The sequence below is a fragment of the Embiotoca jacksoni genome, unplaced genomic scaffold (genome assembly GCF_022577435.1).
Source record: "Embiotoca jacksoni isolate LCO1_2020_lvr unplaced genomic scaffold, fEmbJac1.0.p SCAF_30, whole genome shotgun sequence".
NCBI classification, from domain to species: Eukaryota; Metazoa; Chordata; class Actinopteri; family Embiotocidae; genus Embiotoca; species Embiotoca jacksoni.
The window spans coordinates 5,012,830-5,028,623 of record NW_027185382.1 but is presented as its reverse complement, the minus strand read 5'-3'; the positions used below and the strand labels follow the sequence as shown (position 1 = coordinate 5,028,623).

At 40.9% G+C, this 15,794-nt stretch overlaps 2 protein-coding genes across 3 annotated transcripts in view; one reads left to right on the top strand and one right to left on the bottom strand.

The window, feature by feature from the left end:
* The window catches only part of LOC138206992 (prolactin receptor-like), a 36,462-nt gene extending 26,352 nt beyond the window's left edge, over window positions 1-10,110 (bottom strand). For both annotated transcript variants that reach the window (XM_069163950.1, XM_069163951.1), the window contains exon 1: window positions 10,018-10,110. The gene's annotated coding sequence lies outside the window, so the exon portion shown is untranslated. The remainder of the gene's footprint in view (window positions 1-10,017) is intronic.
* On the top strand, window positions 5,808-15,755 carry cybb (cytochrome b-245, beta polypeptide (chronic granulomatous disease)). The gene is made up of 13 exons (XM_069163949.1): window positions 5,808-5,892; window positions 6,414-6,506; window positions 7,906-8,016; window positions 8,133-8,217; window positions 8,791-8,939; window positions 10,010-10,191; window positions 10,597-10,729; window positions 10,865-10,957; window positions 11,361-11,614; window positions 12,854-13,016; window positions 13,198-13,344; window positions 13,818-13,942; window positions 14,518-15,755. Exons 1-13 carry the CDS (start codon window positions 5,848-5,850, stop codon window positions 14,633-14,635), a joined length of 1,698 nt encoding a protein of 565 aa, XP_069020050.1. The 5' UTR covers window positions 5,808-5,847; the 3' UTR covers window positions 14,636-15,755.
* The last annotated feature ends 39 nt before the right edge of the window (window positions 15,756-15,794 follow it).

Here is a 15,794-nt window from a genome sequence, read left to right as displayed (position 1 = left end):
GCGGCTAAATGCAAGCTGATGTGACTGAGGGGGGAGGGTGGGGTCAAACACATCCCTCTTCCTGCTGCAAGACAGACATGCTACACATTACAGAGCCGGTTGTCCTGTAAACTATCCACGAACATTTCCACTCACACAGACAAACACAGATTAACACACACTGAAAATTCAAGAGCCAAAGTCAAAGTTTAAAAGCTGGACGTCCTCTTTGTTGCTGGGACCTGGACACCGCTCCCATGTCTGCCTGCTAAATATTAAAGAGTGGAAGCAGCAGCTCACCTGCTCTGTCCAGAGGTCAGAAACACTGATTAACACCTTGTGACTGCTCTGGTTATTTATGACAGACACATCAGAGAGGGATCCTCCGGATCAAACAATAACTCTCCAGGATGCAACATTTCTCTGTGCGGTGAAATAAAACTCAGCACAACTTTCCAACTACAAAGCTGTGATTATTGGATTGATTGGAGGGTTTGAATTGATTCAGAAGACCCTCTTGTGGACGGTTTGACTGTGTAGCTGCTGGAAAAGACCAGAATCCAACATCAGAACAGCTGCAGATTTATTTAGATCACAAGTGAGTGATGGACTTTGTTGATGGTTCAATGGGGAAAAGTCTCCATGTCCTACTGGAGGGTGAGAACAGAGAGTCAGGTCGCCTCCCAGGGAGAAGTCCTTATGGAACCACTGTGAAGCGACAGTGGGTGAGTTCATGCAACATGAGAGCAACGGGGTGAACCATCCGTCGGCTCTGAGCTCCGGATATATAAAAGTTATCAATCAAAGTCTCAGAGAAAAACCCTCGGGTGCCTTTCAGAAGGACTTCTAGAAGTCCAGACACCTGCCGACCCCGGTCCTGCTCCCACAAAGGTCTCGGCTGCAGAGCCTCGCCCTCGTAGAGGAGCGACCGCAGCGCTTTGTGATTATGCATTGTGAAATGGGTCGGTGGTGATGTCACAGTCGCTACGCAACAGATTTAATGTAATCCTCTTCCTTCAGATTAGGAGGGAAAATCACTAGAGGGCCTTTTGTCTAAATTACACACCATGTGAGTGTTTCTTTAACCTTCACCTGCTGCACCAGGTTTCATTATTTCTTATGTGCTGCAGCGCTCCACCCGGGCTAACCTCCGACCTCTTATGGAGGCTTCACTGCCAGCTACTTTACAGTTAAAGAAAGTACACGTGTGAAGCAGCAGCAGACCAGCAGGAGAGTGAATGATTTACTTGACAGGATTGTTTAAAATAACCCCCAGTTCAAACAAACTCCCATCAAACCAGTAACCCTGCAGTTCATTATTATTCATGTCACTGAGGAGTCAGCAAACTGCTCCAACATGGACGTGAACAGGATTTAAGCTGCATCACAAAACGGATGCTGCACAGCCACTTCTCCTGCAGGCCTCTCTGTTTGGGGTGCGAACGACACCAGACTTCACCTGGAAAATCTCCAATTTTACCAACAACTGGAGCAACATGTCCGGCATGATTTTTACATGACATTATTACATTCCATTTAGCTGATGCTTTTATCCAAAGCGACTTCCAATAAATACATTTCAACCATGAGGGTACAAATTCAGAACAACAACAATCAAGAAAGTGTAATTTTCTTCAAGAAAGCCAAACTTCAAAGTGCTATTTTAAGTGCTACTAAAGTGCTCCTATTCAAGGTAAAGTCTGAAGAGGTGTGTTTTTAGTTTGCGGCGGAAGATGTACAGACTTTCTGCTGTCCTGATGTCTGTGGGGAGCTGATTTCAGCAGTTTAACTGCACATGCACATTATGCACAGTTGATTTGAGTTTGACCTTTAATCCAAGATAAAAAAAAATTAAAAAAAAGACACCTGCAATATGAAGAGCTGAGGGTTTAAAGTAAATATAATATCGAATAAGATAATCATGATAAATCACATCAACATCTAATCTGTCCTGAAACCTACAGCAGCAGAGCCATCACATGTCTCACATAAATCATGAATATTAATACAAATACTGTACAGAAAAGTTCAAGACACATACTCTGAAAGGGAAAAAGACACTTCTATTTTATGGATGTTAAAAAAAATGGTGTAAATTGAAGCCTAATTGGAGCCTAAACTTAATAATTTGTCATAAAAGCAGCCAAATTCTCATGTTTGAGTCAAATGTTACAACTAAATTAATATTAGATTTGGATTGTTGCCCTTAAATTCTGCATATTTAACAACATTTTAAGATGGTGTTACATGAAAGCAGTCTTGTATTTACATTGAATAACTGGCCTGGAGAAATGATCAAATACTGCTGAGTCATCAGGACGTAGACCAACACTGGTGGTGTAAAAACATTGCTCCAAATATCACCTCCAGGAAAACTACGTCGGAGCGGAGACAGGACATGTGTATAATCAGATCTACGATGTCTTACAACTCCTGCTGCATGTTTCAGCAGCTATACAGGAATACACAGACGGTACACCTGTACCTGTACTCTGTGTGTGTGTGTGTGTGTGTGTGTGTGTGTGTGTGTGTGTGTGTGTGTGTGTGGTATTGGACTCATTCTGTCACATCTCATGTGTGTCGCTCTGCCATTAAACTTCAACCATGTTCGGTCTGAATAATACATTTTCCCCACTCGCTTCCACAACCATCTGTGTGCTTGTTCAACACACACACACACACACACACACACACACACACACACACACACACACACACACACACACACACACACACACACACACACACACACACACACACACACATTATTCCACACGTGTATTTACAGCTGCAACAAGGCTGCACAGTTGCTTCATTGAACACGTCCTTGCTGACTTTTTTGATTCCCTTCATTGTCGGTGTTACTGTGCTGTGAAGTACCTCAGAGATTCTTCTGAATCTTCATGTGAAGAAAAATGCAACAGAAATACGACCAAAGATTCATACGGCAGCGCCACAGTGCATTTTGGTAACTAAGCAGTTGAGGATGTTTGCCCTTCGAGCTAAAGTCAGCAGGTTAATACACTGAATAAATGCTGCGCCGCTTCCTCATAATCACATTTTCATTTTCAAGCGTACTTTTTGAGCTTGAAGCGTTTGCATTTCTCTTTTCATATTTAACTTTTCAATAAGTTCCCTATCTATAAATTAAATGTGATTTTCAGTGTAAGCAGCGATTAACTGTTTTTTTTCATGGTAAATTCAAAAGTAAGTGCCATCAACAACATCCAAAGCAGAGATTTAACCCTGTAAACAATAAACAATTAAACTGTGATGCTTGAGGGTTTTATATGTTTTTGAGTTCATATGAAGCTCTCAGGCTGAATAACTTGACAATTTGTTGGTATTACTTATCAAAAATATAAAGTTTCTGTCGTTTCTTGAACCAAATGGTCAAATGTCTGTTTGAAATTAACATATTCATGCATCTTTAAAATAAAGTTGATCCACTTTTACTACAAAATATGTTGTGCAGGTGCTTCCCCCAAAAACCTTTGTTTGTTAACATACTGTACTTCTCATATCCATCTATCCTGTCTTTTATTTTCCCTTTTTCACCCAAACGTTCACTAGTGGACTTGTCATCTTCCTGCATCGTATCAGTCATGTGTCACTCTGTATTGTTTCCTGCTAGGTGGCAGTAACGCACCAACATTGTTTTTCCAATTTGCATTTTGATGATCTGTTGCATTAGAAGACAATAATCAAGATGGTTTTAATCCTCGTCAGTGGGACGATGCAGAGATGAATGTAGTCTGTGGAGCCGTTTGTGGTTTGGTGACCCCAGTTTCGCTCATGTTTATGATTTAAAAGCTTTTAAACATCATTAGTAAAGCACTTTTAAAGCTATTTAAGCCTTACAGACCATTTTGATACACAGAATAAACATAAGTGAATTAAACAAATGATAAATCCTGGAAGTCCCTGAGCTGCAGAAAGATTTTTAACACCGTGACAGATGCCTTGCTCCCAGGAAGCTCTGCCCTCAAGAGAGCTTTTTGAGCTCTTCAGTCCACTTTAAGATTTAATTCTAATTGTTAAATCTCCGGTCAGCAATGATCTGATTGACAATAATCCCGCGTGAAAGTCAGATTTCCATTCATGCAATTGTGCTGAAAGCACCAGCGCTAAAGTGCTGGGGGTCTTCTTAAACCCTGGTAAAACTTGAAAATGATTCCCTCCAATATATGTTTATGATTTTCTGTATCACATGACTTCATAGAGAACATTTTATTGGCCTCCAAAAATTCCACCTTAAGTACGGCTGGAATCACCGAACAGACCTCTGGGACTTGAACCCGCTCTCGAACTGCCTCACAACCTCTGCAACCCTCTCGTAAGTCAGCTGAACGCTCGTCACCACTCACACAGACTGAAAGGCTGCAGCTCAGCTTTGCTCTGACTTGAAAGGCACAAAAAGCTCCAGTCAATTCTCCTGTGATGTAGATTCGACTGTACTCAGTGTGATATTCTCTGTGCTTTTCTGTTCTGTTGTACTTCTATGATGTGAACCAGAATTAGCTTTTGGTTCAGGTGTTTCCTGGTCTATCTTGAAACAGGAAGTTTGGCAATTGATCTTCTGTTTTACTTCAAGTTTAGAAATCTTCTACTTCCTCCATCTAAATTTAAGTGTTGCCATCGAGTATGGAGTTCCTACTGAACGGTCACCTGGTTAACACATCCATGACTCTCGACCGGAGGGTGTCATCACCATCCGCCTCCTTACGCCTCACATTTGTAAGTAGGTTTAACTGTGGAAAATGGTGTCTGCGGTCTTCTTGAGAGCATGTTGGATTTTACACTAAAACGTTCTAGGAAGCAGGTAGATAAAGACACAAACTCCTACATCGCTGCTCATGAAGCCCCCGAGTCTAACTAAACGCAATGCTTTTCTTTCTGATGTGCAATTTAAAGGCCCCAAATTTATTTTCTGAACATTTTCTGGAGGAGTTAGGGTTATTTTACACGAGCTATATACACATTGGTCTGAACTGTGGTACAGGAGGTACTCAAATCCTTTACTCATTAAGTAAAAGTAGCCTACATATTCAGCAAAATACTAACTGTTCTACTATATCCTCAGATTATTATTATGATGCTGATTTGTTAGCAGCATTTCAATGTCCTGCAGTGGTTTCTTTCACTTGAAGTACATTTGGCTGATAATACTTAAATCATTTTACACATTTTAGAGCATAAACAACTGTTGGCTAACAAGTTAACAGCTTAGAAGATGATAATATGTCAATCTTGTGTTTATAACTTTTTTCTGCTTCCCCCCAAAGTGGCACAGAAATCCGTTATGGCAGCTTTAGGTGCAGAAACGTTATATTTTTATTCAACTAAAATGAGTGGTGAAAATGGCAAATCTCATCTGCAGCTCCACTGTGAGGATTGTATCGCATTTTAAACTGATTACGTTTGGGTTTTGGACAAAAGAAGGCACCTGAAAATGTTGTCTTGGAGACATTGCATGGGCTAAACAATTAACTGATCAATCGAGAATAGCCAGAAAGAAAAATGATTGTTAGTTGCAGCCCTGGACTGAAAATGTCTGCAAGAAAACAATCAATTAAAAAAAAGTAAAAATCTATCCAGAAAAGTGAAAACTAGCTCACTGTGTTGTTTTCAGGGTTCATTATTGTTCTTTCTTTGGCTTTTGAGTAACTGTTACTTGCACAAAAAGTTACTGGTTACTGAGGAAACCAGGAACTTTTTTTCTGATGACACAATGAAGTCCATTTCCTTATGAGGCTTTGGTAAAGGCTATAAAGTGAGCAATCAGTCCACTGCGCTTTTTACTCTCCTGCTTCCTCCTGTACAATCACACTCCTCCACACACTGCTTTCAGAAGCACTTCTCATCATTATGGGGAACTTTGTTGTCAACGAGGGACTCTCCATCTTTGTTATTGTGAGTATCGGTCATTTTCTTCATTGATCAGATAGTTCCTGATTTAAATACAAACTTATATATAAATACAAAGCTCCTCTCAGTGGTGTCCAATCTGAGGGGCAAGTCCCCCAGAGAAAGTCACGCTTTAGACATGCCACTGATTGTACTGCACGTTTTCAAAGTTTTATTCTCATTAATAACTCTCATCCTGAGTCAATATCATCAATCAAGAAAAAAGGAAAAATAATGCCTCTCATTTACAAGTGTATTATGTTTTTCTAAGCATTTTTTTTGGTCAACAAAACAAAACAGACTTTGGTTGAAACTGGTTGACATACTACACTCAGGAAAATAACTTTTTAATTTGGTAAAACATGTTTATAATCCTCAAACTGAGGCATTAAACAGAGGTTCATTTTGCTTTTGGTTCTGAAACTCAGGAATGTTATCGGTGTCCGCGACATCTATCTCGTATTTTTAAGATATTTCTGTCTGTGCAGCGTCAAACCTGTGGATGTAAACCTGCTTGTGTTTTACAGCTGGTATGGCTGGGCATCAACGCCTTCCTGTTCGTCCATTTCTACATGAGATTCCTGGTCGAGAAGTGGTTCTACACCCGGGTCCTGCTTGGGGTGAGTTCGACCTGCAGCTTCACCTCTGATGGATGTTTAGACTAACATTATTTAGTGTGTAGATTTATAAAGAGCTGGTCCTGCACCGTGATCTTGTTTTTTTAACTTCCTCGGAGAGAATTTCCTCAATTTAAACTGCTGCGGCTGCTAGAAATCCCCAACATTAGTCATATCAGACACTGCAGTTCCCCCAGTCCTCTTCCTTTATATCACACTGTACTGGAGGTCTGTGGTGGTAGAGCCACGACATTTAGTTCAGTCAATCATAAACAACTTTTTAGGCCAAAATAACAAAAGTTTTCTGGTTCCAGCTTCTAAAATATGAAGATTATCTTTGGATTCTGTGATATTGATCAGAATATATTTGGGGTTTGTGACTATTTTGGAGAAATGAATTGCCTCATAATACACAATAAAAGATGGACCACATCTTATATAAATACCTGCAACAATCACAGTATGTCAGTGTAAATGCAGTCGACAGTCTGCAGCCATTTTGGCTCCAGTTTGTTGACTCTTCTGAGATTGTTCCCTCATAATCCTGCTCCTAACTCCCACAGAGAGACACGAGCTCATGTTTATGGCTGGGACGGAGAAACGCTGCTGATCGGTTCCTGATTTGTTTCACTTTTAATTTACTTTTTACAGATTTCTCCTCCATATTCACAAAACACGAACATAATAAACAACTGCTTGTTTGACACTAAACTGTCATTCGTTCATTTACCTGACATGTTAGGTTTCTTTGAAAAGAGCCACACTAAACCATGAATCGACAGGCAGCTCCGATAAACACACCCAAGCTAATTACTCCTTATCTACACCGACTCCACAAACACACTTTCAGGTAGCGAGGGTCAGTAGGTTGGACACGACGGTTCATGTTCGCTCTGCGCTCACAGCTGGCTTCATGGCTCACTGGCTCAGGAACGCCGGCTGCACAGCCAGCAGAAGTGAAACACTGAGGCTTTCACTTTCTAATGAGAAGAGCAACAGCTGTTGCTTCATAACTTCTAACTTTACAGAGATTTGACTCCAGAAAGAAAACTGTGAGCATGAAGGAGATGAGGTTCAGAGAATGAATAATTTAGCATGATCTGGGGATCAGGGTCAGACCAACTTCACCGGTGAGGTAGAGCTGAGAGTCTGGGTCACATTTAGAGTGCAATATTCTGATAAAAACAGTCATTGCATTAAAATGATGATAAATAAAGATATTAGAATTTAATCACAAGTTATTTCCATTCAGAGTTTGTATTTTTCCCTTCACTTCTACTTCTGTTTAAAACTTTCACCAGTTAAGTTTCAGGTTTATAGAAACTGAATTTCAGCTTGAGGTGATTTCTATGAATTCTTGGTGAAATGTATGAATTCATAACTCTCTCCGTGAACCCTGCAGCACGCCCTGCCCTGGGCCAGAGCTCCCGCCGCCTGCCTCAACTTCAACTGCATGCTCATTCTGCTGCCAGTCTGCAGGAACCTGCTCTCCTTCCTTCGAGGCTCCATCCAGGTTTTAGTTTTACTCCAGAAAACATTCATTTATCTCCACGTAACTAATAGAGGATTGATTTATCATTGCTCACCAATTATAGACTCATTTCATTTCTCCTTCTTGTTTGCGTTCAGTGCTGCAGCCGCACAGCAGCTCGTCAACTAGATCGAAACATCACTTTTCACAAACTGGTGGCGTACATGATCGCCTTCCATACAGGTACTATTCTGGTTTTTACAATATTCAGGTCGGGGAAGCGTGAAAAGCATGTTGACATTTTGAAACAGTTTGAGGTTGATGAAAACAGGACTACTCTAGAACTTAAGAATTTTCTGGCTGTGGCTTCATGGTCATTTAAATATGATGAGCCAAAAGAGGCCATTTCAGAAGTTGTACAAGGCCAAGCATTCAGAGAGATTTAGTACTAAAAAGAAATGTTATTATTTCGTTATATCATTAATTGGCCAAGTGGGAGCATGAAGATATGAAATAAAAGATGAGCTGGTTTTTCCTGACGAAGGATTTAATAAAAAGGTTCAACAGACCCAAAAAAGATGCCTCCAAAACATTTATGGGTGCAGTTTTATCATGCAAATCCGTAAATGTAAATATACAAATATCAGTTTACAAATGAAGGGCTTTAAATGTGCAGATATGGAGCTGTTTTCCATTTTTCTGGGCATGTTATCTATTTACACCACTTTTTTAAATTATATTTTAATTGTTATGAGAGACATTTGTCAGCTTTGGTAAACTTTTAAATTGAACCTGCTCTTCCTGTCCCTCCCGTAGCTGTGCACATTGTTGCACACTTGTTTAACTTTGAGTATTTCATGGACGCCCAGCTGAATCGTAACAGCAGCCTGCTTCCCTTCATCCTGTCTGAAATCGGCACCGGGGACAACGCCTCCTTCCTGAACCCCATCAGGTCCAACGAGACGGTGAGTTGTGGCGCCGCACTATACGAGCTCGTATTCATATCATCACCTTCAGTGCAGTAGAAAAAACACGGAGCGTGTTTGGTTGCAAGCTTCTTAGATTGCTAAAGGTCGTGAAATCCCCACTGCTTCATTGCTAAATTTTGAGGTAAATGAGAAAAAAAAAAAAAAGTATTGCTTCATCTCACAAACTTCCTCTGTGGCGATATTTGTCTGTGTCCTTAAAGACCTTCCTCTTACAGTGTGAAGCTTTCAAATCTATTTCTTCAAAAGCCGTAACAAAGAGCAGAGATGAACCCTCTGTCATCAGGTCATAAAATATGCAGATACTTCTTCCACACATGAAGTTTAATATTTAACGACTCAGCTTCAAGACCTTTCTGCAGTTTTAAACCCATATGAAACGCTATAATATTCTTAATATTAACGCTTCATCTCTTTTCAGTTTATACACTTGAAGGGGCACTTCAGTTTTGCTTTTTGCGCTTACACTTTAGCCGGCACTTCATTTCTTTTCAGTTTATATAAATGTTTCAACAGTGTTATTGCAACTGGCACTTTGACTTCGCTGACCGTTCATCTCACATTTCAACTGCTTTCATAGCCTGCTCTTCAAAAATGAAAACGAATAATTCTCATATTTTATAACTGAGAGTTTTTCTGATTTCTGTGATTACGGTCCATCACACTTGAACTTCACACTTTCAGGTGTCATCTTTAAAACTTTAGCTTCTCTTCTGTCTCCCCGAACTTCCTTTGTTTTCACACAGTTTACTCACCTTCTCTCAGCACTTACACTTTAGCTCCCTTCAGTTTATAGACTTGTCAGTACTTTCTTTCAGGACTAACACTGTAGCTGGGAATATATGTGCCGGCAGTAAAGACAGGAACTAAGACAACACGGGTACTTGGTGCATGAAGGAAGTTAGCCAATAAAATGACCTTTAGAGGTGTATGATTAAAATGGAAACAACTGAGGAACCAAGGTGATGACCCATGACCATGACCCACACCACACTAATCATCTTTTAGAGGGGAAAATGACATCATCAGCACGCTGTGTTTTGGTGCAGAACCCTACCATCGTCATGTTCACCACCATCGCGGGGTTGACGGGCGTGGCCATCACGCTGGCACTCATCCTCATCATCACTTCATCCATGGAGGTCATCCGCAGGTCGTACTTCGAGGTGTTCTGGTACACACACCATCTCTTCATCATCTTCTTCATCGGCCTGGTGCTCCACGGCTTCGGGTAAGATGACACAAAAGCCCCGTAAATTTCTTTCCAGCAATACCAGTGGGAAGCTCCTATTGGACTGTCTGGACTCACATATGACCCCATTTGGACGGTCTTGGATCGACCTCTATACAATTTGGACTCAGCATTGGCTCAGCCTCTGTTGAACCGGGTTTTGATCTAGGCTGGACTTGGTCTCCAAACTGCTCAGACTTGGACTTGCCTCTCACTCTATTTTATTGTTTATGGGTTGGCTTTGGACATTTGCAACACGTTTGCATTTAAGCACCACCAGACTAATGGTAACTTGTTTAACTATACGACTCACCAGTAATGATGTTTAGGACTGTTAGAAAACACACATCCCCTCGGGTTCATAATCTAACTGTTCATCCTTTCTTTATGTGTTTGTGACTGCAGGCGCATCGTGCGAGGACAGACGGACAGCAGCCTGCGTTCAAACAAACCTGAAGATTGTGCCGACAGGTTTGAAGACTGGGGAAAAAATGGGTCCAACTGTGCTGTGCCGGTGTTTGCCGGAAATCCACCGATGGTGAGCCACAAAATCTGTTATAATAACCAAGTTGGGAATTTTTTTTGGAAGTTGTATCTCTTCTCAAGCTGCTGATAGTGTTTGTACAAATAATCAGTAATGATTTACATTTTCCAATATTTTCTCTTTCTCCAGACATGGAAGTGGGTGTTGGGCCCCATGATCCTCTATGTGTGTGAGAGGCTTGTTCGTTTCTATCGGTCCCATCAAAAAGTGGTCATCACCAAGGTGTGTATGTTCTTTATCATCGAGTAACAAAAGTCATAACTTGACGTAACTATATGTATTAAAATTGTGATTTATTTACCATTTTTCTATATCTATTTGGCGAATTCTTCCCTATTTTAAACACATTGAACAAAAGCATCCATTACCCAATGAAAATATCTCACTTTCTATCACTCTATACCGAGTCAAAGTACTTCAATGCCACATTTAGACAATTAAACCAAAGTCAATCACAATCTCCTATGAGGCAGGTCCAGATTAAAATCCATACTGAAGTAATAAGACAACAAATCTAGACAACGACACAGTCCTCATTATCTTCTAATTATTTCTGGGTCTGAAATAATTTGTCAAATTAGTTAAAAAATGATGGTAAGCTGAATATTTTGTACCTGGTCCACAGGTGGTGATGCACCCCTCCAAGACTCTGGAGCTGCAGATGAAGAGGAAAGGCTTCCACATGGAGGTGGGACAGTACGTCTTCATCCAGTGTCCGTCTGTCTCCAGGCTGGAGTGGCACCCCTTCACCCTGACCTCAGCTCCAGAGGAGGACTACTTCAGCGCCCACATCCGTATCGTCGGGGACTGGACTCAGGCGCTGTACGAGGCCTGCGGAGGAGACAAAACCGAAACTCAGGAGGCCTGGAAACTGCCCAAGTATGACAACAGGAAAATGGGTGGATAAAGGCGGAAAATCGTGACTGAAACTGCTTGTGATTACATTTGATTGCTGCCTCCCCGATCCAGCACTCCTGTGAAAAGCTGGCAAGAGGAGGAACATTTAGACCCCTGAGTGGTTTATTGTGCGTCTGTCACTCTTCCCTCAGAGAAACTGTAGAAATCATACAATATTAACAATACCATCTTCGAGGCATCAAATTTGTTTTCTTCCCAATGGTCCTGTTTGGAAAGTTGGAGCATTTTCTGTTCTCTTTAGACAAGAAAATCAAAGAATGAGGCCTTTATTCAGAGCTGCTTCCTGTGATGAACTTACCTTCAGGGCAGCTTGCTACTTGCTTGGATGCACTTTGACTCTACTTGTTCGACAACAGCTGATTGAGTCTTAAAAGATGCTTCAGAAATGGTGCAGCAGAAATGTTCTTTGTGAGTTGCTCAAAGACAAAACAAGCAGGCAATTTAAATGTGGATATTATGCATGTTGGATAGAGCTGCAGAAATCCGTAGTTAATAATGATGATAACTTTATTTTTATAGCACCCATCATGCACAGATGCAACCCAATGCATTCAGCTAAATCAGGATGAAAAGTGATGTTTAGATGGGAACTGGAATGGACTAAAACAAATCAGTGACAGTACCCTGAAGCATTTAAAACCAAAAATGCCAGAAAAACAAACAACCAAGAACAACCATGAATAGTTAAAAATGTTAGTCTAAATTTGGAGATGTTTCTAAAATAAGAAAAAGATGATTTGGTGTCTGAAACAATTTCAGATTTTCCTCTTCATCTGTTTGGACAGACAGCCAAACTTTCTACTCTCAATCCTCCATTGAGAAGCAAAATGTCAGTCTGACTGCAATATTAAAATACACCATACAAATACCTGTAAAGTACACCAGTGCAGGTGAGATATACAGTGGTGTGTTGTCTGCGTAAACGTTGACATTATGATGGCTTTAACATTTCCCAGAGGGAGCAAGTCAGTCTATAAGAAACAAATGTCCACAATTAAAGTAGACTTGTGATTTGTGATTCTGGTGGCATTAATGAATCTTCACTTAACAGTTCAGAGCAGCATTTATGCTGGATATACAAGAAAAAGCAGGAAAAACATGAAATATTTACGGCTGTATCTCAAAAGATGGTTTAAAATGTTTACTATCTTTGTCTGGTACCGTAACCAGCTTCCCTCTCACTGTTTATGTCGTCATCAGGGTTGCCATAGACGGCCCGTTTGGTACCGCCAGCGAGGACGTGTTTGGATACGAAGTGGTCATGTTGGTCGGCGCGGGAATTGGAGTGACTCCTTTCGCCTCCATCCTCAAGTCCGTGTGGTACAAACACATCCAGAACAACCAGGAGGTCTTTACTAAGAAGGTGAGAGAGAATTTCACTTCGACTAAAGTCAGGGCTCAGTTACCAGCTTTTTTTTAACCTTATTACATGGTCATCACTAGGGGGAAGGTAAAATAAAGTGCTACCCAAAGATTGGGTGGGTTTCCTTATACTGGGGATGAATCTAGACTTTGGTATCGATAAAATCCTCCCTGCATCCCAGATCTACTTCTACTGGCTGTGCCCGGAGACGCAGGCCTTCGAGTGGTTCACAGACCTGCTGCAGTCTCTGGAGGGTCAGATGACGGAGAAGGGCATGACCGACTTCCTCAGCTACAACATCTACCTCACCCGCTGGAAGGAGGCCGAGGTACGAAGGGGTGGGAGGGTGTCCGAGCTTTATTGAAACATCATGACCCAAATGCTGCTGGTCCCTTACAAGACCTCAAACACCAAGATGAACTGATCTAGATAACACTTGTTCCACACATCGCCCAAACCGCAGGAGATGTGCTGGAACCTTGACATGATAATCAACACATCGTGTTTTATGTTGTTGGTGTTTTGGTTGACATGGTCGCTTCCTGTCCTCGTGCCTAAAAGATGTTTTTAACTTTATGTCATAACCTGTATTAATCTACAAGCTGAAGAGAAACCAGATCAGTGCTGAGGAAATCTTGTAAAGTTATGAAACAGTTAGAGGTCAAGCTGGTTGTAAACCGAAGATCAATGGTGTTCATTGTAGTGAAAAGTCAGCTTCATCCGATGACCACGATATAAAATGGTCAGATCTCCTCCCACAAACGCCTTTAAAGCGATCTCCTGTGTCTCTTCCCTCGTCAGGCGGCTCATTTCCGTGTTCACCACGAAGCCGAGAATGATCCAATCACCGGCCTCAAACAGAAGACTCATTATGGGAAACCTAACTGGGACAACGAGTTCACCAACATCGCGTCAAGGCACCCGGGGTGAGACGATTATCACACAAAGACGGTTCATTATCTTGTCACCTCGCATCTGATACCCAGAAATAACACACCAGGAATTTCTATGTGGAATCGATTTTTTTAGTTCGGGGAAAAGGTTTATCTGATCAGTGTTGTGTAATAAAATCATTTCATCTCAACACTTTGAAGTAATAATAGAATGACTGCTACAACGGCAAAGTTACTTTCTGCATTGATTACTTTTACTTTCAGGTACATTTATCTTTAGTTTTTTTAATGCATGTCATGTTGGTACTTTTACTTTAGTAAAGGCTGAAATACTTCTTCCACCGCTGTGTTTTAAGTTCTTGAAGAACAGGAATAGACATCCCAGTATACAAATGAAGGTATTCTCTGGCACAAATAAATGATCAAATCTAACTAAATTCTTGTTAAATTCAGCGTTTAATGCAGAAAATCACTGTTACACCACTGACTCAACGCTAATATATGAAAACTTCATGTTTGCTAAGCAGCAGTTCATTTAAAGCGGTGTAGTAGCAGTACTAGTAGTCACTATAATTATCATCAATGATGTTGTGCTTTTATGTCTGCAGAACTAAAATTGGTGTGTTCCTGTGCGGTCCGCCTCAGCTGGGGAAATCTCTGGAGACGCAGTGTCTGACCCACTCAGAGGCCGACGTCAAGTTCATCTTCAACAAAGAAAACTTTTAAGAAAACATCTGCAGCGACAACAGAGGAAACTCTCCGATGAGTAGACGGGGTCTGTCCGCCTGGATTCCTCCACATTTTACACCACCAGTTACTGACTGTATTTACATCCGTGACAAGTGGCAGCTCATCGGCGACGAAGCCGAGCTCCTCCACTTCGCTTCACACTGCAGACGTTTGGTATTCTTGGTCAAAAGGCGAGGAAATAACGCTGCCGTGTTTTCCACATCCCCTTCTTCTCTTTTTGTGTTACATCAGTGAGTGAAACCGCTGCTTTCAAAACTCTTTTCTTCCTTTTTTTTTTTTTTTTCATTTCTTTTTTTTATGAATCCAGTTGCCTTTTCTGAGAAGAAGGATTCATATCAGATGGTACAAAGACCCAAGAAAAAAGGTGATGGAAAATATAGAAAGCTAACTGCTGCATCGCCCTTGAGCAAGGCATTTGGCTGCTACAGGGGGGTTGTTGAGTAACTTCCAGGGTGTGACTGTGATTAAAACTATTTTAAAAACAGCAAGCATCTTCTCAGAAAAAAATGTCAGCCATGTGTTTTCACAGGAGCCAGTCACAGAGTTAGTGAACGTGTACAATCCCAGATGAGCTTTTCATGGATTCAAAAATGAATTTAGTTAGAAAACCTATAAATGGAGTTTGTTGCATCAAATCAAAAATATTCTCTGCCTCCATCCAGTCAAATGTGGGAATTTACTGCTTTGTTTAATATCAGTGTAATCTACATATATGTTCATTGTTATTCTTTTTATTTTCCAGGTCATAAGAACAAATAGATTTATCAATAATGAAAATAGTCCTCAGTAAGCGAGAGCCTCCGAGGTCCATGCACTTATTGAAAAGTTTACAGAACTTCACATTTCATGGCCTTCATCCTCGGATGGAGTTTTCTCGGTTGTCATGGAGACGGTTCCATTGTTAGGCTGTCATCTCCATGGCAACTAATGAACCTCCATCCATAGATGAAGGCAAATAAGATGAGGCTTCAAGTTTAAACACCTGAAACGGCTGAAACCACACAGATATTAACGCCCCAGTATGTTTTGATTTCTATAGAAAATTAAACTACATCTATCAGCGATGGTCAAAAAAAATCCTCGAAGGAGAAAAGTAGTTCAATCGTTTTCTTTTTTTATTATTATTTTTAAAGTA

Excerpts from the sequence above, each read along its gene's own strand:
- cybb (XM_069163949.1), top strand. The coding sequence starts at position 5,848 with ATGGGGAACTTTGTTGTCAACGAGGGACTCTCCATCTTTGTTATT. Across the intron at positions 10,730-10,864 it reads TTGCCGGAAATCCACCGATG|ACATGGAAGTGGGTGTTGGG; the intron begins GTGAGCCACAAA and ends CTCTTTCTCCAG. Across the intron at positions 13,345-13,817 it reads CCCGCTGGAAGGAGGCCGAG|GCGGCTCATTTCCGTGTTCA; the intron begins GTACGAAGGGGT and ends TTCCCTCGTCAG.